General features: G+C 45.5%; 1 protein-coding gene across 2 annotated transcripts in view; it reads left to right on the top strand.

Moving 5' to 3' along the window:
- Positions 1-20,773, top strand: part of TEFM (transcription elongation factor, mitochondrial) — a 50,311-nt gene extending 29,538 nt beyond the window's left edge. For both annotated transcript variants that reach the window (XM_063960877.1, XM_063960876.1), the window contains exons 3-4: positions 5,566-5,715; positions 20,049-20,773. In XM_063960877.1, coding sequence (XP_063816947.1) covers positions 5,566-5,715; positions 20,049-20,492 — 594 coding nt within the window. In that variant the 3' untranslated portion in view covers positions 20,493-20,773. The remainder of the gene's footprint in view (positions 1-5,565; positions 5,716-20,048) is intronic.
- The last annotated feature ends 1,319 nt before the right edge of the window (positions 20,774-22,092 follow it).

Here is a 22,092-nt window from a genome sequence, read left to right as displayed (position 1 = left end):
GTTACAACCAAAGCCAAAAAGAGCTCGGTAAAGTTTGACAGCCCATCCACAGACCCGTACCACGGGATAAGAAGGAATTCAAATGTATACTTCGCAATACCTCGAAGCTTGATTTAAAACACGTACGGCACGATGATACATGACCCCCAAGCACGGATTCATACACACATGCTTCTGCTATCTCACTAGGTCATACCCTTTTCCTACCTTCTCCTCTCCTCCCCTACCCAACCATGTAAATGTATTAACCCCTGACATATATTTTTCTCTTTTGAAACGTTTTAGAAGGTGGCAGTTATTATTGACTGCCAAAAGGGTGGACTGTCAAAAGTCAGAAAAATATCTCTATGCACACTACCATATTTGCACCTCACACAGGTCCGTGCTGCGCATGCGTACGCTCTCCCGTACGTGCGCATACTCACAGTCGCGGGCACCCGCAGGCGCATGGTATGCGTATTTACGGTAGAGTTTATGCGATCGTAGCGTGCGACTCAATCATTACATATTTTCACTATATAATGTATTTTGTAGATCATGGTCCCTTTGATAGATTCTGCAAGTTTGGTTAATATAGAATGTTCATGAACAGAGAAATCCCTCTTTGTTTGATACGAAGGGTCAGACAGGAGTAATACAGTGGTGTTTAGTATCCATCGGAAGAATATTTAATTAGAAACATTCCGGTGTTGGTTTGAAGCAGATCAATCGCTCGTGCGAATAGTTATGGACATAAGAAGTTTATGAACATTTACTTTATTTGCACTTTATTACCCATGCGGCGGGAAACCCAGTTTCCCTCCCACCTGAGCTGTTGGAAATAGTCACAGCCCACCTGTATGAATCAACCTATGACCTTTTGTTATAATGCGAAGCCGAATTCCTGTGTCCAATGAACAATGAGATTGTAGGGACCATTGAATTGTATTGTGTGTGGAGCATAAATAAGACAAGCCTGTGGCATCCAGCACTCACTTCTCTTCAAACGGTTCTCATTGCTGATAATCGGGAGCTGGCTGTCCAGAGGCGCTTGCGATCGTTTCCCCTTGTGCGTAAGTTTTCTCCGCAATCATATTGTCTTGATGTTATTGTAAGCCATCTCTCTCTCCTCTCTTTTTCCCTTATTTTCCCTTGATTGTATTGTATTGTATTGTATGGTATTTCCTGTGTAGTTATCTGGTTAGTTAGTCTATGTTATATTGTAGTGTATGCTTTGTAATGTGATTCTTTTGCAAGTATAATAGTCATAATACAAATAATAGGTTTTGGACCCTAAGCCCAGGTATCTGTGTATTTCTTATAGTGTTAAGTATTCCCTGAGCGTCGGTGACGCCCAAGCAGCTTTGTAGTTAATCAGGTTACACCAGGTTGCATTTACACTCTATCACCACACTAAGGTTTACTGTATACAGGTTGAGTATCCCATATCCAAATATTCCGAAATACGGAATATTCCGAAATACGGAAGTTTTTGAGTGAGACTGAGATAGTGAAACCTTTGTTTTTTGATGGCTCAATTTACACAAACTTTGTTTAATACACAAAGTTATTGAACATAATGTATTAAATGACCTTCAGGCTGTGTGTATAAGGTGTATATGAAACATAAATGAATTGTGTGTATGTACACACACTTTGTTTAATGCAAGAAGTTATTAAAAATATTGACTAAAATTACCTTCAGGCTGTGTGAATAGAGTGTATATGAAACATAAATGCATTCTGTGCTTAAACTTGGGTCCCATCACCATGATATCTCATTATGGTATGCAATTATTCCAAAATACAGAAAAATCCGATATCCAAAATACTTCTGGTCCCAAGCATTTTGGATAAGGGATACTCAACCTGTATTTCGTTGTTAAAGGTATAGATATAAAGGTTTAATGTTATAATGCAATAGCGTGCCTGCCTGTGATCTCTGGGCCGTAAGCGAACGTGACGCTTGAGCGTCTCGACTACGGTTGAGCGATCGTTACGCAACTTGCGTACCCTTACGGTACTTCTTACGTAGATAGCGTACAGTGTTCTTAGACCTCTTAAAGGGTAATATATATGATAAATATATAGCTTTATCAATTCTTATTATGAAGCGCTGGTGCTTGCAGTCAGATTACATTTTCACCTCCAACCCGCTGGGAAGCCACAGCTTTGTAAATAAAGCCTATTGTTCTCTTTCTGAGACCCTATTTCTTTTGGCATCCACATACTGTAGCACAAATGATGAGGGTCTAAGAGGATAGAGGGAAATATACCAATAAGGTACAAATATGTGGTCATATAGTGTATGAAAAATGTAGTCATCCGTAGGAGAATCTCTTTTGGAGAAACAGATGTGACCAATACCAATTAATGCTTAAACCAAGCAACTCATACGGATCATCTTAATACAGACTGAGGGGGACATTTACTAAGCAGTGATAAGAGCAGAGAAGTAAGCAAGCGGAGAAGTTGCCCATGGCAACCAATCAGCACTGAAGTAACAGCTATAATTTGCATACTATAAAATGATACAGAACTGCTGATTGGTTGATGGGGCCACTTCTCCACTGGCTCACTTCTCCGCTCTTATCACTACTTAGTAAATGTCCCCCTTAGAAACATAAATATAAGGACACAATTGTCATCTGTGACATAAGAGTGGGTAAGTAAAACATAACTACTATTACCAGTGGTGACACCTGGTGCGGCCAATAGTAACCCTGGAAAAAGGGTTGTGGCCTTGCAGAAAGGGGGGTGGCCTTGTGTAGTCCCCCAATGATCACTATTGGGGTATGGCCTAGCAGGAAGCCCCCTTGCCTGGTTACATCACTCCAGGGGCATGCCTAGCATCCCTGGAGATTCTGGACTGCTCCCGGAGACTAGTGTCTGCAATGCTAGCTCCTTCTCAGCGACAGGATAGTGTCACACTGCAGCACCTGGCTCCTGTCACTTCGGAGGAGTCAGCATTTTGGTGTCACCCCCTCTGAGGGAGACACCCGAGTGGGGCCCACACCCCCTTTGTGAAGCCTGTGACTATTACTGTCCACATACAATCAGTACAGGTTAGCATTTTTCAAATGATCCAGTAGGAATTATGTCTTAGCCAAGTCCATGTAGAATTTTTAGAAGTTTGTTTAGAGGGCAGGAAAGTAGCCTATGGGCCAGATTCAGTTAGGTCAGTTCGTCTGCCAGGGCTATTCATTTACAACCAGCTGTGAGTCTGCATGCTGCACTTAACGTAGATTTGTATTTAAGCCTGAGGGAGGTTCAAATAGAAATCCGAGGTGAGTGCCCTTATTGTGAGTGTCGCAAACTCGTAGGCTCCGGGTACTTCTCACTGAACCTTCCCAGTAAGCAATGAAAAAATAAAAAAGCAAATGTAATAGCCCTCAGTTTATTATAATATTTGAAACAACTAACAAAGGGGCAGATGTATTAAGCCTGGAGAAGTGATAAGTGGAAGGAGATAATGCACCAGTCAGTCATTACGGGTTTGAAAAATGACAGGAGCTGATTGGCGGGTGCGTTATCACCTTCCACTAATCACTTCTTTATCACTTCTCCAGGCTTAATACAACTGCACCAAAATAAGTTAATACCTGACAAAAGCAGTTCTGTGCAATAAAGGGGCTTCTCCCTCTTATATCACCCTGGAATGTATTGTATATGTGTAGTGTGGGGGAGCCTACAACTTTACAAGTTTAAATAATGTGTTTACAGTCTTCTAGGTAACAGATGTTCTATGTAGCTGGATGAGAATGCCTAGTAATATCTTAAACGTACTTTCTGTGATATTCTTCGTGTTTGGTTCTTACAGCAATATATCAATCACAACATACATTTAATAGACTATGATAAAAACCAGCAAAATATTACTTTTTCAGTTTTTATTTCCGGACTCTGATCTGAGTCTCTGCACTGCTCCACATAAACCTCATTTAATCATAGAAAGTTTTCATTGGATTAATTTGTACTAACCTGAACAGTTAAGGTGCATACACACTGGGCGTTTTTGCCCAGTGTGTATGCACTGCAATGATCGCTGACATCGCTGGGCTGAAAATCGCTCAGTGCATACACACTGAGCGCTTTTCCCACCTGCCCTGCGATGTCAGCAGGGGTGAACGGCTTTCCATAGCAGGACCACACCGCCATTCATCTGCTGGTAATACCAGCATATGAACGGTGTCCACTGGCGATGAAGCGGGGGTGCGCATCAGCGCTCATCGCCGGGGCATACACACAGGGCGGTTTTAAGCTGAAAGCAGCTCAACACACCAAAAGTGAGCTGCTTTCAGCTCAAAATCGCCCAGTGTGTATGATGGACCTTAAGTCTAGCTGTATTAGCAGTATCACTTATTAATTTCCAAATCAAGCCATATCTACCATACTACAGAGTTCCTTTTTCCATGCTTGTCTTTTGTTTCTCTTTTACATAGTTACATAGTTGTTGAGGTTGAAAAAAAGACAAATGTCCATCGAGTTCAACCTGTATTCTAAAATTTTATATCATTTAAATGTTGTATCCTTGGATATTTCTTTCAATTAGGAATTTATCTAGTCCATTTTTAAACTTATTAATTGAGTCCACCATTACTACCTTCTCTGGCAGAGAATGCCAAATCCTTACTGCTCTTACTGTGAGGAAGCCTTTTCTGCTTTGTGTATGAAATGTTTTTTTCTTCTAACCTCAGGGTGTGTCCTATGTTGCGTTTTTTTGATAAACAGATTGATAAATCCTTGTATTGTCCCTTTATGTATTTATAAATTTTAATAATGTCCCCTCTCAAACGCCTCTTTTCCAGTGTAAACAAATCTAACCTTTTAAGTCTATCCTCATAATTCAGTGCCTCTAAACCATTAAGTAGTTTGGTGGCTTGCCTCTGAACTCTTTCGAGTTCCAGGATATCTTTTTTTTATAGTGAGGTGCCCAGAACTGTACACAATATTCCAGGTGTGGCCGCACCAATGATTTATACAGTGGCAGGATTACACTCTCATCCCTTGTCTCCATTCCCCGTTTTATGCATGCTAACACCTTATTTGCTTTTATTGCTGCATTTTGACAGTGCATACTGCTACCAAGTCTATTATCGATGAGCACCCCGAAATCTTTTTCAACTGCCGTTATCCTTACATTTTCCCCATTTAGTTTATAGGCTGCCCTGTTGTTCTTAGTCCCAACGTGCATAACTTTACATTTTTCTACAGTATATTGAACCTCATTCTCCATTTGTCTGCTCAGACCTCCAGTCTAGATAAATCATTCCGTAGAGACTCAACATCCTTGTCTGAATTAATTACTCTACATAGTTTAGTATCGTCTGCGAAAATTGACATTGTGCTTTCTAGGCCCACTCTCAGGTCATTAATGAATATGTTAAACAGCAATGGCCTGAGTACTGAACCCTGCGGTATTCCACTGAGCACTGAGGCCCATTCAGAAAACATCCCATTAATCACCACTCGCTGTTCCCTGTTGTACAGCCAATTACTCACCCTGCTCCAGGTATTTGTTTGCCATTGTATTACTCACCGTTTGCTTGCTGTACAGATAACCAGTTTCTTTTTGTACCTTACCAGACTGTAGAAAGCATCGTATCCATTGTATTTGGATTAAAAAAAATAGCCTGGGCCCATGTAGACCGTAACATGACTGTGAAAGACTGGCAGCAACACGAATGGCTTCGATTCATGAAGGGGAAGCAGCAGCCTGAGGTTTACCTGGAAGATGTAAGGCATTTGTTGTTTGATCCATGTTAGTAATGAAAAGCCCCTACAGGCCTCATAATTATAATCCATTGCAGAGTTGACCATATGCCTGTTTGCCATCATGTCTTGCATGAAATTTACACTGCATATGCCCAAAACTGGGCGTACACGCTTGTACCAGCTGTGAAGAGTCGTATGCGTTTCGTTCTCATCTATACTAGAATCCGAAGAGTCTGAGCTGAGGTGTGACACGGCATACTCACATGGGCACAGATCAGTGAAGGTTTATTCACATAAGTGTGTCCGATATGCTTTTTTGGCATCTTGCAACTAATACAGGGCATCTGCAAATGCTCAGTGATTATAATGACTAGCAGTGAGCTAGGTACATATGCAACAGACAGATTTGGGGCCTAATTCAGACCTGACCGCCGCAGCAAAATTGTTCTCTAATGGATAAAAACCATGTGCGCCGCAGGGGGGGGGAGGGGGGCAGATATAACATGTGCAGAGAAATTTAGATTTGGGTGTGTTATATTGTTTCTGTGCAGGGTAAGTACTGGCTGCTTTATTTTTACATTGCAATTTAGATTTCAGTTTAAAACACCCCACCCAAATCTAACTCTCTCTGCACATGTTATATTTGCCCCACCTGCAACATGGTTTTGCCCATTAGAGAACAATTTTGCTGCTGCAATCTGGTCTGAATTAGGCCCATGGTCGCATCTTGAGACAACCGGCATATGAGCCAAAATACACGTTTCATCAGTAATGTACACCCGTTACTTTCAGCTCTGTGTCTTTATTGCTCTTCAGAAAATAAGTTATCCCCTGGAATCAGCTTCTAAAGCCCCACTTATCCATGTTCCCAGAGATGTGTGGCATTGCAGCACCACAGGTTAGGGAGATCTGTTATCTGCTGTGCCAATGTAACATGAGCATCTGGAGCTAATACAACAGTAGCACAATTCCAGTTTTGAGTTACAGATAATGATGAATTTGAATATGATCTGCTCCTATTTTCCCCATAATATGAAAGAAGTATGCCTGCGCTGGGCTTTACCCATATTATTCATGGTACCAGTTGCACCGCAGTATTAATGCAAAAATTAATGCAAAACAAAGACAATATGTTGTCTGTGCGTTAACCAATAGCAGCAATTCTGTGTGTATCTAACAAATAAAAGTAATTGTCTTTTGTATTCACCATAATGCTTTATATGTGAAGTCCTTTTAATTGTCTAATTAAAAAAATATATTGTGAATGCTTAATGGAAGAGCCATTTGGTTTTACTGTTGCTAATACCCATTTTGCTTTAAATCCTAAATTATAGTCATTGTATGGCCTTACAGAGTTGATGGGGCTATATATAATATCATGCTGGAGTAATAATCGCAGCTGCCACTAATTAAGCCACCATTCTTATGGTAGGGTTGTGGAGGGTTAATGAACCTAAGGGCAGATGTATTAAGCCCGGAGAAGTGATAAAGCAGTGATAAATGCAAAGTGATAACGCACCAGCCAATCAGCACCAATATGTAAATTGACAGTTGGGAGGTGATTGGCTGGTGCGTTATCACCTCGCTTTTATCACTGCTTTATGACTTCTCCAGGCTTAATACATCTGCCCCCTAGTGTAGTGGCAGATGAGCACATGTATGCGTCTTCTCACCTAATAACTTACATTCTTACTGGTACACGGATTTCAGTGGCTCACAGTGATACATACTACAAACACTGCTTACATCACACATGTGACTGTCCTAAAACACATGATTATGTGCTGTTAAAACAAACGCCATGTTTTGCGGGAAAAAATACCGCTTAATTGCAAAATTACCTGTGCGGCATTATCCTAAAATAGAATATTCATTGACTTTATAACATAGTAACATAGCTTTTTGAGGTTGAAAAAAGACAAATTGTCCATCGAGTTCAACCTGTTAGTCTTAAAATTTTTACAGTAGGTGATCACTAATTTTAACTTTGAATGTATAACCATTATGTCGATTCCTCTTATTTATTTAATTTTTATTATTATTATTTTATTTTATTAGTGTAGTGGGTGATTTATCCTCCATAACCCTGTATAGCCGCATCCATTAGGAATTTATCTAGCCCATTCTTAAAAGTAATGACGAGTCCGCCATTACTACTGTCTTAGGCAGGAAATTCCAAATACGTATTGTCCTTCATGTGAAGAAACTTTTCCGTCTCTGTGTGCGAAATCTCTTTTTTTCCTCTAACCTAAGCGGGTGTCCACGTGTCCTTTGTGGTGATCTTACCAACAACAAATCCCCCGCTAGCTCTGTGTATTGACCCCTTATATATTTGTAAATGTTAATCATGTCCCCTCTTAATCTTCTTTTCTCTTACGTCCTAGAGGATGCTGGGGACTCCGTAAGGACCATGGGGAATAGACGGGCTCCACAGGAGACATGGGCACTAAAAAGAACTTTAGGTATGGGTGTGCACCGGCTCCTCCCTCTATGCCCCTCCTCTAGACCTCAGTTTAATACTGTGCCCAGAGGAGACTGGGTGCACTACAGGGAGCTCTCCTGAGCTTCCTGAAAAGAAAGTATTTTGTTAGGTTTTTTATTTTCAGGGAGACCTGCTGGCAACAGACTCCCTGCATCGTGGGACTGAGGAGAGAGAAGCAGACCTACTTAAATGCTAGGCTCTGCTTCTTAGGCTACTGGACACCATTAGCTCCAGAGGGAGTCAGAACGCAGGTCTCCCATAGCGGTTCGTCCCGGAGCCGCGCCGTCGTCCAACTCGCCGAGCCGGAAGATAGAAGCCAGGTGAGTATAGGAAGGCAGAAGACTTCAGAGGCGGCAGAAGACTTCAGATCTTCACTGAGGTAACGCTGCACGCCATTGCTCCCACACAGAACACACACAGCGCACACTGTTGGGTGCAGGGTGCGGGGAGGGGGGTGGCGCCCTGGGCAGCAATGTATTCCTCTAGGACTGGCTGTAAGTAAATATACACTTATTTGTGTGTTTTGGTATCCCCGCCAGTTTGTTCAAAGAGCGGGACCGAAGCCCACCACTGAGGGGCGGGGCTTCTCCCTCAGCACTCTCCAGCGCCATTTTCTCCACAAGCACACGCTGAGAAGCTGGCTCCCCGGACTCTCCCCTGCTGATCACCGGTGACAGAGGGTTTTAAAGAAGGGGGCACATAATTTGGCGCAGTGAATATACAAATAGCGCTGTATCTGGGTAATTTTTTTGTCCAGGGTTATTGGTGCTGGGTGTGTGCTGGCATACTGTCTCTCTGTCTCTCCAAAGGGCCTTGTGGGGAAACTGTCTTCAGATAGAGTCTTCCCTGAGTGTGTGGTGTGTCAGTACGTGCGTGTCGGCATGTCTGAAGTGGAAGACTCTCCTAGGGATGAGGTGGAGCGCATGAGTGTGGTGTCTCCGTCGGCAACGCCGACACATGACTGGATGGAAATGTGGAATATTTTAAATGCAAATGTGAATTTATTGCACAAACGTTTGGACAAAGCAGAGTCCAGGGATAGTACAGAGGGTCATACCCTGCCTTTACCTATGCACAGGGGCCTTCGGGGTCTCAAAAACGCCCACTTTCTCCAGTAGTTGACACTGATATTGACACAGATTCTGAATCCAGTATCGATTATGATGATGCGAGGCTGCAGCCAAAATTGGCAAAGAGTATTCATTACAGGTTGAGTATCCCATATCCAAATATTCCGAAATACGTAATATTCCGAAATACGGACTATTTTGTGTGAGAAAGAGATAGTGAAACCTTTGTTTTTTGATGGCTCAATGTACACAAACTTTCTTTAATACACAAAGTTATTAAATATATTGTATTAAATGACCTTCAGGCTGTGTGTATAAGGTGTATATGAAACATACATGAATTGTGTGAATGTACACACACTTTGTTTAGTACACAAAGTTATAAAAAATATTGGCTAAAATGACCTTCAGGCTGTGTGTATAAGGTGTATATGAAACATAAATGCATTGTGTGCTTAGATTTAGGTCCCATCACCATGATATCTCATTATGGTATGCAATTATTCCAAAATACGGAAAAATCAGATATCCAAAATACCTCTGGTCCCAAGCATTTTGGATAAGGGATACTCAACCTGTATATGATTATTGCTATAAAGGATGTGCTGCATATTATAGATAACCCCGCGGTGCCTAATCCAAAAATCCACATGTTTAAAGAAAAGAAGCCTGAGGTTACTTTTCCACCTTCTTTTGAATTAAATTAATTATTTGAAAGTGCTTGGGAAACTCCAGACAAGAAACTGCAGATTCCCAAAAGGATTCTTATGGCGTATCCTTTCCCGATCAAGGACAGGATACGGTGGGAATCCTCCCCAAGGGTGGACAAGGCGTTTACGCGCCTTTCCAAAAAGGTGGCGCTGCCATCTCAGGATACCGCTGCCCTCAGGGATCATGCGGATCGCAAGCAGGAAACTACCTTGAAGTCAATTTACACTCATACCGGTACCTTACTCAGACCGGCAATAGTGTCGGCCTGGGTTTGTAGCGCTGTTATAGCGTGGACCGATACCTTATCTACTGATATGGATACAATGGATAAGGCAACTATTTTATTGACCCTGGGCCATATTAAGGATGCGGTCCTTTATATGAGAGAGGCTCAGAGGGATGTAGGCATACTGGGGTCCAGAGCGAATGCTATGGCGATTTCTGCCAGGCGAGCACTGTGGACCCGACAGTGGACGGGTGATGCCGATTCAAAACGGCATATGGAGGTTTTACCTTACAAGGGTGAGGAATTGTTTGGGGAAGGTCTCGCAGACCTGGTTTCCACGGTTACTGCAGGTAAATCAACTTTTTTACCTTATGTTTCCTCACAGCCTAAGAAAGCGCCACATTATCAGATGCAGTCCTTTCGGTCGCATAAATTCAAGAAAGCTCGGGCATCTTCCTTTCTTGCCAGAGGTAAGGGCAAGGGGAAAAAGCTGCCAACTACAGCCAGTTCCCAGGAACAAAGGTCCTCCCTGGCTTCTACTAAATCCACCACATGACGCTGGGGCTCCGCAGGAGGAGTCCGCTCCTGTGGGGGCACGTCTTCGTCTGTTCAGCCGGGTCTGGGTTCACTCTCAGGTGGATCCCTGGGCAATAGACATTGTTTCCCAGGGGTACAAGCTGGAATTCGAAGAGGTGCCTCCTCGCCGGTTTTTCAAATCGGCACTGCCGACTTCTTCCCCAGAGAGGGAGGTAGTTCTGGCAGCAATTCAAAAGTTGTGCCTTCAACAAGTGGTGGTCAAAGTTCCCCCGCTTCAGCAGGGGATGGGCTACTACTCAACCCTGTTTGTGGTCCCGAAACCGGACGGTTCGGTAAGACCCATTCTGATTTTAAAATCCTTAAATCTATACTTGAAGAGGTTCAAGTTCAAGATGGAATCGCTAAGAGCGGTCATCGCAAGTCTGGAGGGGGGAGATTATATGGTGTCCCTGGACATAAAGGATGCATACCTTCATGTCCCCATTTATCAACCTCATCAGGCGTTCCTGAGATTTGTGGTGCAGGATTGTCATTACCAATTTCAGACGTTGCCGTTTGGGCATTCCACGGCCCCAAGGATTTTTTACCAAATTAATGACAGAGATGATGGTGCTCCTGCGCAAGCAGGGTGTCACAATTATCCCATACTTGGACGATCTCCTGATAAAAGCGAAATCGAGAGAACGATTGATGGACAGCGTATCACTCTCCCTGAGGGTGTTGCAACAACACGGTTGGATCCTAAACCTACCAAAGTCACAGTTAGTTCCAACGACCTGATTGCCTTTCTTAGGCATGATTCTGGACACGGAACAAAATAGGGTTTTTCTTACAAAAGAAAAGGCCCAGGAACTTCAGGGCTTGGTCAAGGACCTGTTGAAGCCAGACAGGGTGTCGGTACATCACTGCACTCGAGTGCTGGGAAAAATGGTGGCGTCTTACGAGGCCATTCCATTCGGCAGGTTCCATGCCAGAACTTTTCAGTGGGACCTTCTGGACAAGTGGTCCGGGTCACATCTACAGATTCATCAGATAATCTGCATGTCCCCCAGGGCCAGGGTGTCTCTCCTGTGGTGGCTGCAGAGTACTCACCTTCTAGAGGGTCGCATGTTCGGCATCCAGGACTGGGTTCTGGTGACCATGGACGCGAGCCTCCGAGGATGGGGAGCAGTTACACAGGTAAGAAACTTCCAAGGTCTGTAGTCAAGCCAGGAGGCTTGTCTACACATCAACATTCTGGAATTAAGGGCCATATACAACGGCCTTCGTCAGGCGCAGACCTTACTTCAAGGTCTGCCGGTTCTGATTCAGTCAGACAACATCACAGCAGTGGCTCATGTAAACGGCCAAGGCGGCACAAGGAGCAGAGTGGCAATGGCAGAAGCCTCAAAGATTCTTCGATGGGCGGAGAGTCATGTAAGCGCTCTGACAGCAGTCTTCATTCCGGGAGTGGACAACTGGGAAGCAGACTTCCTCAGCAGACACGATCTGCATCCAGGAGAGTGGGGACTTCATCAGGAAGTCTTCGCAGAGATTGCAAGTCAGTGGGGACTGCCTCAAATAGACATGATGGCTTCACGTCTCAGCAAGAAACTTCCGAGATATTGCGCCAGGTCAAGGGACCCTCAGGCGGTTGCAGTGGACGCACTGGTGACACCGTGGGTGTTTCAGTTGGTCTATGTGTTCCCTCCTCTTCCTCTCATCTCAAAAATACTGAGAATCATAAGACGAAGAGGGGTTCAGGCAATTCTCATTGTTCCAGATTGGCCTCGAAGGGCCTGGTATCCGGATCTGCAGGAAATGCTCACAGAAGATCCGTGGCCTCTTCCTCTCAGGGAAGACCTGTTACAACAAGAGCCCTGTTTGTTCCAGGACTTACCGCGACTGCGTTTGACGGCATGGCGGTTGAACGCAGGATCCTAGTGGAGAAGGGCATTCCGGAGGAGGTCATTCCTACTCTGATTAAGGCTAGGAAGGAGGTGACATCGAAACATTATCACCGTATCTGGAGGAAGTATGTGTCTTGGTGTGAAGCCAAGACTGCTCCTCCGGAAGAATTCCATGTGGGCCGTTTTCACCACTTCCTGCAAACTGGAGTGAATTTGGGCCTAAAGTTAGGCTCCATTAAGGTTCAGATTTCGGCCCTATCCATTTTCTTTCAAAAGGAATTGGCTTCTCTTCCGGAAGTCCAGACTTTCGTGAAGGGGGTGCTGCATATCCAGCCTCCTTTTGTGTCTCCGGTGGCACCATGGGACCTTAACGTGGTGTTACGGTTTCTTAAGTCTCACTGGTTCAAACAGTTGAGTTGAAGTATCTCACTTGGAAAGTGGTCATGTTATTGGCCTTGGCTTCGGCGCGGCGAGTGTCGGAGTTGGCGGCTTTGTCTCACAAAAGCCCTTATCTGATTTTCCATGTGGATAGTGCTGAGTTGCGGACTCGTCCTCAATTTTTGCCTAAGGTGGTTTCTTCTTTTCATATGAACCAACCTATTGTGGTGCCTGTGGCTACAAGGGACGTGGAGGATTCCGAGTCCCTGGATGTGGTCAGGGCATTGAAAATTGATGTGGCCAGAACGGCTCGAGTTAGGAAAACAGAGGCTCTGTTTATCCTGTATGCAGCCAACAAGGTTGGCGCTCCTGCGTCTAAGCAGACTATTGCTCGCTGGATCTGTAACACGATTCAGCAGGCTCATTCTACAGCTGGATTGCCGTTACCGAATTCGGTTAAGGCCCATTCCACTAGGAAGGTGGGCTCTTCTTGGGCGGCTGCCCGGGGCGTCTCGGCATTACAGCTTTGCCAAGCAGCAACTTGGTCGGGTTCAAACACTTTTGCAAAATTCTACAAGTTTGATACCCTGGCTGATGAGGACCTAATATTTGCTCATTCGGTGCTGCAGAGTCATCCGCACTCTCCCGCCCGTTTGGGAGCTTTGGTATAATCCCCATGGTCCTTACAGAGTCCCCAGCATCCTCTAGGACGTAAGAGAAAATAAGATTTTAAACCTACCGATAAATCTTTTTCTCGTAGTCCGTAGAGGATGCTGGGCGCCCGTCCCAGTGCGGACAACATCCTGCAAGACTTGTATATAGTCGTTGCTTACATAAGGGTTATATTTTTCAGTTGGATCAGTTTTGGACTGATACTGGTTTTGTTTCATACTGTTGACTGGTTCGTATCTCCCATGTTTTACGGTGTGAATGGTGTGGCTGGTATGAATCTTGCCCTTGGATTTACAAAATCCTTTCCTCGTACTGTCCATCTCCTCTGGGCACAGTTTCTCTAACTGAGGTCTGGAGGAGGGGCATAGAGGGAGGAGCCAGTGCACACCCATACCTAAAGTTCTTTTTAGTGCCCATGTCTCCTGTGCAGCCCATCTATTCCCCATAGTCCTTACGGAGTCCCCAGCATCCTCTACGGACTACGAGAAAAAGATTTACCGGTAGGTTTAAAATCTTATTTTCTCTTACGTCCTAGAGGATGCTGGGGTCCAATTTAGTATCATGGGGTATGGACGGGTCCACTAGGAGCCATGGGCACTTTAAGAGATTGCTAGTGTGGGCTAGCTCCTCCCTCTATGCCCCTCCTACCAGACTCAGTTTAGAAAATGTGCTCGGAGGAGCTGGTCACAGCTAGGGGATCTCTTAGGAGTTTTCTTAGTTTTTTTGTTTTAATTGAGCATTAGGTACAGGAAGGCTGCTGGCAACAGCCTTCCTGCTTCGTGGGACTTGGGGGAGGGGGGGGGGGGGGGGGGGGGAGTAGGAACCAACTCTTGAAGTTAATGGTTCTCTATCTCCGCTGACAGGACACTGAGCTCCTGAGGGTGCTGATCGCACGCCCACGAGGCGACCGCTCACTCCCGCAGCACGGCCGCTACCCCATAACAGAGCCAGAAGATTGAAGAGTGGTGAGTACAGCGCCGGCGTCCCGGTTAGCGGGTCGCCGGCGGGTATGGCGGCAGAAGGGTGGGAGCGCAGTTCTGACAGGCTGCGCTCCATGAAGGCTCAGCAACACACAGTGTAGGCGCTTGGGCGGTCGTCCTGGGCCAGCGCGATCACCCTAAACTGGTAAAAGCAGCTAACGGGCTAATCCCGCTGTTGGCATATAAGACTTCCGTCCAGTATAATCAATTGTGCGGGAAGCCGTGCGCCATTAGAGGGGGCGGGGCTTCTCAGAGCGGATCCAGCACTCACCAGCGCCATTTTCTCCCTGCAGACATAGAAAGCAAGACGCTGACCCTCCACATAACTCCAGCTATCCTCTGCGGTACCAGGGTGTTCTAGAAAGGGGGGGGGAGGGGAGTGTGTTGTTAGTACTAATTAACCTATTAAGGTTGGTTAGTCAGCGCCGGGATTTTATCATAATAACTGCCCACAGGACCGCTGTGTGGCTGGCTCCTTATACTCTGTGACTCTCTGAACATACTCTGGGGGAAACTGTATCTGACATTTTCCTGTGTGTGTGTAAGTGTGTATATCCCACATTACCATGTCTAAGGACTCTGTGTCCTGTGCTGCAGAGTGTTTATCTTCTCCTGAGGAGTCTATTCCATGTACTCAGGACTGCAGTATGCTTTCTCAGCCTTCCGAATCCGAACCCGCATGGGTGGATTCTTTAAGGAGAATGATATCCCAGATTTCTACAAGGGTGTTGCATACTGAGAAAGAGACGCAGTTTTTGAGGAAATCTGTGGAGGGTTTGCAGTATTTGGCCCCCACTAATTTGTCAAAATCCCCATGTACATACCCACAAAAGCGTACACTTGCCCAGATAGTGCAAGCTGACACTGATACCGACTCAGATACAGGGGACGGTGATGGGGATATGCAGGGGGGGTGGGGGGGTGGGAATGCATCCCTTGCTAAAGGGGTGCAACTAATGATTGAAGCCATTAGGGATGTTTTGCACATTACGGAGAAGGTACCTGAGCAGGTGGAGGAATCTTATTTTACAGAAAGTAAGAAATCCTTCCCTGTTTCCAAGGAGTTAAACTCTTTTTTGAAAAATCCTGGGAAACCCCAGAGAAAAAATTCCAGATCCCAAAAAGGGTTCTCATTGCTTTCCCTTTCCCTGAGGATAGAAAAAAGTGGGAAAACCCCCCTATAGTCGACGCTTTAAAAGAGCCGGCTGACCGCAAGATTGAGACTACACTCAAATCACTATAAACTGCTACTGGCGTAGCTTTAAGGTCCACTATTGCTTGTGCGTGGATTTCTAAAGCCATAGTAAAGTCGTCAGGCACATTGCTAGAGTACTTGGATACTATGGATAGGAGTGACATTGATTTGTTCTTGCGTCACGCACAGGATTCTGCAAGGTTCATGGTGGAGGCCATGAAGGACCTTAGCATGCTGAATGCACGGGCTACTTCTATGGCGGTCTCGGCGCGCAGAGGACTCTGGCTACGCCAATGGGCTGCGGATGCAGAATCCAAGAGAAGCGTGGTGAACCTACTCTTCACAGGTCAGGCTCTGTTTGGGGACGCATTGGATGCGTGGATCTCCACGGCAACTGCGGGTAAGTCAACCCTTCTTCCCTCAGCAGCACCACCGGCTAGGAAATCTTATCCTTCGCCTACACTGCAGTCCTTTCGGACCGCAAAATGTAAAAAATCCAACCCCCCGCCCACCTTCTTTAAAGGAGGTCGGGGAAAGTCCAGAAAACCTGCACCATCAGGTTCCCAGGAACAGAAACCAGGTTCTGCTTCCTCAAAATCTTCAGCATGACGGTGGACCTCCCAGCCTGGAGGTCGGGCAGGTGGGAGCGAGACTAAAGGCTTTCAGTCACATTTGGGCGTCATCATGCCTAGAACCCTGGGTAAAGGATATTGTTTCCCAGGGATACAGACTGGAGTTTCAAGAACTCCCACCTCACAGATTCTTCAAATCAGGCTTACCAGCTTCGCTGACAGAAAGTGCCATGCTACAGGAAGCCATTCAAAAATAGGTTCAAACGGATGTCATTGTTACAGTTCCAACTCACCTAAAACACAACGGTTATTACTCCAACCTGTTTGTAGTACCGAAACCAAACTGTTCGGTAAGGCCAATATTAAATCTAAAGTCATTGGAGCCCTACTTGGAGTTCAAGATGGAGTCTCTGAGAGCGGTGATTTCGGGTCTGGAGGAGGGGGAATTCCTAGTATCCCTGGATATCAAGGATGCGTACCTTCACATTCCAATCTGGCTGCCTCACCAGGCTTATCGCAGATTTGCACTACAGGACTGTCACTATCAGTTCCAGGCACTGCCATTTGGCCTCTCCACCAAGGGTGTTCACCAAGGTCATGGCGGAGATGATGCTACTCCTCCGCAGACAGGGAGTGAACATAATTCCATATCTGGACGATCTCCTGATAAAAGCATCTTCCAAGGAGAAGATGTTGCAGAGTATTGCTCTCTCAACTCAACTACTTCAGGATTATGGGTGGATCCTGTTCCTTCCAAAGTCACATTTGGAGCTGACAAGGAGACTGTCCTTCCTGGGGATGATACTTGACACAGAAGTGCAGAGGGTATTTCTACCAGTGGAGAAAGCGTTGGTGATCCAATCAATGGTCTGGGAGCTCCTGAAGCCAGCCCGGGTATCGGTTCACCAGTGTATTTGCCTTCTGAGGAAGATGGTTGCATCCTACGAGGTTCTTCGGTACGGAAGATTCAAGCGAGGTTCTTCCAAGTGGATCTCCTAGACAAATGGTCGGGATCACATCTTCACATGCACCAACGGATACGCCTGTCACTAAAAGCCAGAATTTCACTCCTATGGTGGCTGCAAGCTTCTCACCTACTCGAAGGCCGCAGGTTCGGGATTCAGAATTGGATCCTTCTAACCACAGATGCAAGTCTCAGAGGTTGGGGAGCAGTCACCCAAGGGGAAAACTTCCAAAGAAGGTGGTCCAGTCAGGAATCTCTCCTTCCAATAAACGTTCTGGAACTGGGAACCATGTACAACGGCCTTCTACAAGCGGCACATCTTCTGCAAGATCAAGCCATTCAGGTTTAGTCGGACAACGTCACAGCGGTATCCTACATAAACAGGCAGGGCGGAACGAAGAGCAGAGCTGCGATGTCAGAGGTACCAAGAATCATCCTCTGGGCAGAAAAGCACGCGGTGGCGCTGTCAGCAATCTTCATTCCGGGAGTGGACAACTGGGAAGCAGACTTCCTCAGCAGACACGATCTCCATCCAGGAGAATGGGGCCTGCACCTGGAGGTGTTCGCAGAGGTAACAAGCCGATGGGGTGTACCTCAAATAGACATGATGGCCTCTCGCCTCAACAAGAAGCTTCAGAGGTACTGTTCCAGGTTGAGAGACACGCATGCAGTGGCGGTGGACGCACTGGTAACTCCGTGGACGTACCAGTCAGTGTGTGTGTTCCCTCCACTTCCACTCATACCAAGGATTCTCAAGCTCATAAAGACAACAGGAGTTCAGGCGATCCTCATTGCTCTGGACTGGCCAAGAAGGGCTTGGTACGTGGATGTTCTGGAATTACTGCTGGAGGATCTGAGGCCTCTTCGCGAGGACCTTCTGCAACAGGGGCCGTTTGTCTATCAAGACTTACCGTGGCTACGTTTGACGGCATGGAGGTTGAACGCCAGATCTTAGCTCGGAAGGGCATTCCGAAATAGGTCATTCCTTCCTATCCAGGCTAGGAAGGGAGTAACATCAAAATATTACCATCGGATTTGGAAAAAGTATGTGTCTTGGTGTGAGTCCAAGAAGTTTCCTACGGTGGAGTTTCAACTGGGACGGTTTCTCCTCTTTCTGCAAGCAAGTCCCCTACTTGATTTTCTATGAGGATAGAGCTGAGCTCAGAACGCGTCAGCATTTTCTTCCGAATGTTGTGTCAGCCTTTCATATCAACCAACTTATTGTGGTGCCAGTGGCTACTGACTTCTCAATTACCTCAATGTCCTTGGATGTTGTGAGGGCTTTGAAAATATATGTGAAGAGAACTTCTCGTCACAGGAAGTCGGACGCTCTGTTTGTCCTTTCTGATCCCAACAAGGTTGGGTGTCCTTCTTCTAAGCAGTCAATTTCTCGCTGGATCAGGTTTACTATCCAGCATGCTTATTCTACGGCAGGCTTGCAGTGTCCAAAATCTGTTAAGGCCCACTCTACTCGTAAAGTGGGAGTGGGTTCTTCCTTAGCGGCTGCCCGGGGTGTCTCGGGTTTACAATTTTGTTCAGCAGCAACAGTTGATACTGTGGCCTCTGAGGACCTAAACTTTGGTCAAATTGTTCTACAGGAACATTTGCACTCTCCCTCCCGTACTGGGAGCTTTGGTACATCCCTATGGTACTAAATTGGACACCAGCATCCTCTAGGACGTAAGAGAAAATAGGATTTTAATTACCTACCGGTAAATCCTTTTCACGTAGTCCGTAGAGTATGCTGGGCGCCTGCCCAGTGCTACGTATTCCTGCTTTGTTACTTGGTTCAGTCGTTGCTGAATTGTTCCGAGTTGGTTAGCTTGGCTTTCCTTTTGTTATACGTGTGAGCTGGTGTGAATATCGCCACCATCTGTGTATTTCCTTCTCTCGAAGTATGTCAGTCTCATCGGGCACAGTTTCTAGACTGAGTCTGGTAGGAGGGGCATAGAGGGAGGAGCCAGCCCACACTATTAATCTCTTAAAGTGCCCATGGCTCCTAGTGAACCCGTCTATACCCCATGGTACTAAATTGGACCCCAGCATCCTCTACAGACTACGAGAAAAGGATTTACCAGTAGGTAATTAAAATCCTATTTTTTCCAGTGTAAACATGCCTAGCCTATCAATCCTTTCCTCGTATTCTAGCGTCTCCATCCCCTTAATCAATTTGGTTGCCCGTCTTTGAACCTTTTCTAGTTCGAGGATATCCTTTTTGTAGTATAAGAAAATAAAGAGCCACAGTATTTATGGTGGAGATTCCAAATGACTTTCTTGATCTGGGTACAATGGATGTAACTGAGCTGCTTTCCTGGCAAAGTGCTGGGATCAAGGGTTTGTTATCGTCTTTGGTACCCTCTATGTATATTCCTCATGTACCTGCGCCAGTTTCCTCCCATAGCCCAAAAACATACTGGTAGGTTAATTGTCTTCTGATGAAAAAGACCCATAGGATCTGTGTGTAGTACAGAATCTAAAATGTAAGATCTACTGGGCCAGGGGCTTCTGTGAATGATATTCTCTGTATCGCGCTGGTGGTGCTATATAACCAAACAATATTAACCCATGAATTTGCTGGCTTATTACTACAACACAATATGTATTCAGCTTTTTTTCATTAGGCAATGCACTGTTTATTTCTAGAAATAAATAACCCTTTTCTTATTTACTTTGTCCAGGTATCATCAGCAGTGTCTAAACTTCCAGAAGCGGATATTTATATAATGGAAAAACCAGCTATTTCTTTTCAAAGCACCACATTGTTTCCTGTGATGTTGCATTTGCACACGGTTGAAGCCATGTTGTATGCAATGCTAAACCCATGTTTTACAGCGGATCAGGATCACAGGGTATTCAGTATGGCTAGAAACATAGTCGGAAAGCACTTTGATATCATGGTGGGGGAGTCAAAAACCAGTGGTGTGAACATTGTACAACGACTTGTGGATGAGGCTGTAACGCGGGAGCAACCCAGAATTTACTTTACACAAGATATTATTCAACAGTACAAGCATAAGTTCCAGTCCAGAGGGCAGAACCGGAATGAGGAAATGTGCGATGCCCTGCTGCAAGCAGTCACCTTCTATGAACTCGCGACATCTAGAATTTTGCATCCTGAATAATGGCGATATATATTCTACATTCTTTGTTGGCAGTTACATTGCTGAGATTTGGTGTTGTGGTATTTACGTTCACTGGATCAATGTATGGTATGTAGAAGTAATTTTACCCTTAGGTTGTTTTTCCATGTGCTGGAGTACCAACTAGACTGACTGCAGTGTTGCTCATTGGGTTATCTGAGTAGATATTCTGCTGATCATGTTCCAAAGAAATAGTTTCACGCAAATATGATCTGTAAATCACTTTGCCAATTTGTTTTGAAACTATAAAAAAAACAACAACATCCCAGTCTCACTTTTTTATTAATTTTATTTGAAAAATTTCTTTAATTAGGTACAGGATCATCAAGTGGTGCCTCCTACTCCTCCCCCTAGTGAATATTAATTTCTTGCTTTCACTGGCCATAATAAGTCACTCTACATTTCTAGCCACTTCCCCCATAACTCCACCCTGCCTTTTTGTTATAGTTATGCTATGTTTTGATATTCAGTTGTATCATATAATTTCTGTTGCGGGGTACACTGGGCTCCACAAGGAAAGACATAGGGTTGTAGAGTAGGATCTTGATCAGAGGCACCAACAGGCTCAAAGGCTTTGACTGTTCCTAGAATGCATAGCGCCGCCTCCTCTATAACCCCGCCTCCCTGCACAGGAGCTCAGTTTTGTAGTTGGTGCCGCAGATAGCAGGCACATAACAGAGGGGCTGCTCTGGGCAGCCCTAAGAAGAGCTTTTTGAGAAGAAAAGTAAAGACTTCAAGGGCTGCAGCAGTTTGTACATGTCTAGTGACATTCACTGCTGCAGCTCCATCTCTCCCCAGTGGCGCTGTACACTCCCGAGCCCTAGTTGCCGGGTAACTACTGCAGGAGGCTCCGGTTTTCTTCTAAAGTCAGGCACACACGACGGGGGCTCTCCGGGATCGCGTGGCCGCACTTCGGGAGGTGGTGAGTGGGTCCCGCTCGCGGGACCCGTACTTTATCACAATCCGGTGCGGTCAGTGGGTGGCGGGCCGCGCGCGCTGGCGGTGGACACTGTGGCAGTACAGGCGATCCCACTAGATCACCAGGGCATGGGTGCAGGTCAGGTTTTCCCTTAAAACCGTTTTACTAGTAGCCCACAGTACCCGGTGGTTTTGCCAGCAGGGGGATAAGGCTTAGACCTGGAGCCCCTCCCCCAGCGCGCCATTTCCAGCAAATGTTCCCGCCCTGGAGCTGCATATCTGTCTCTCCCTCACTCCCTGTCAGTGTTTGGGCGCCATTTCTCTCAGCTACACTGTTCCTGGGACTGCTTGGGCAAATCCTCCTGTGTAAAGCCGCCTGGTTGTCAGCGCTGTGACTTTACATGACACTTAAGTATTCTACATGTCAATTAGACAGTGTTAGTTAAGAGAGTGCATTTAGTCAGGGTTATCTGGTAGAAGTACCCTGTGATATACATCCAGTTCTTACTGTGCAGTGTTATATCTATTGACTACATAGCTATATAAGCTGGTCCAGTGCAGTATTATTGTTAGTAATAACCTCTGCATTGTTTACATGTGACTATATGTGTGTGCATTAGCTTGATGAGTGGTTTCCATTCCCTGTCTCTCACTCAACTTGCTA

Source organism: Pseudophryne corroboree, chromosome 3 (genome assembly GCF_028390025.1).
Source record: "Pseudophryne corroboree isolate aPseCor3 chromosome 3, aPseCor3.hap2, whole genome shotgun sequence".
Lineage (NCBI taxonomy): Eukaryota > Metazoa > Chordata > Amphibia > Anura > Myobatrachidae > Pseudophryne > Pseudophryne corroboree.
This window is presented reverse-complemented; position numbering and strand designations above follow the sequence as displayed.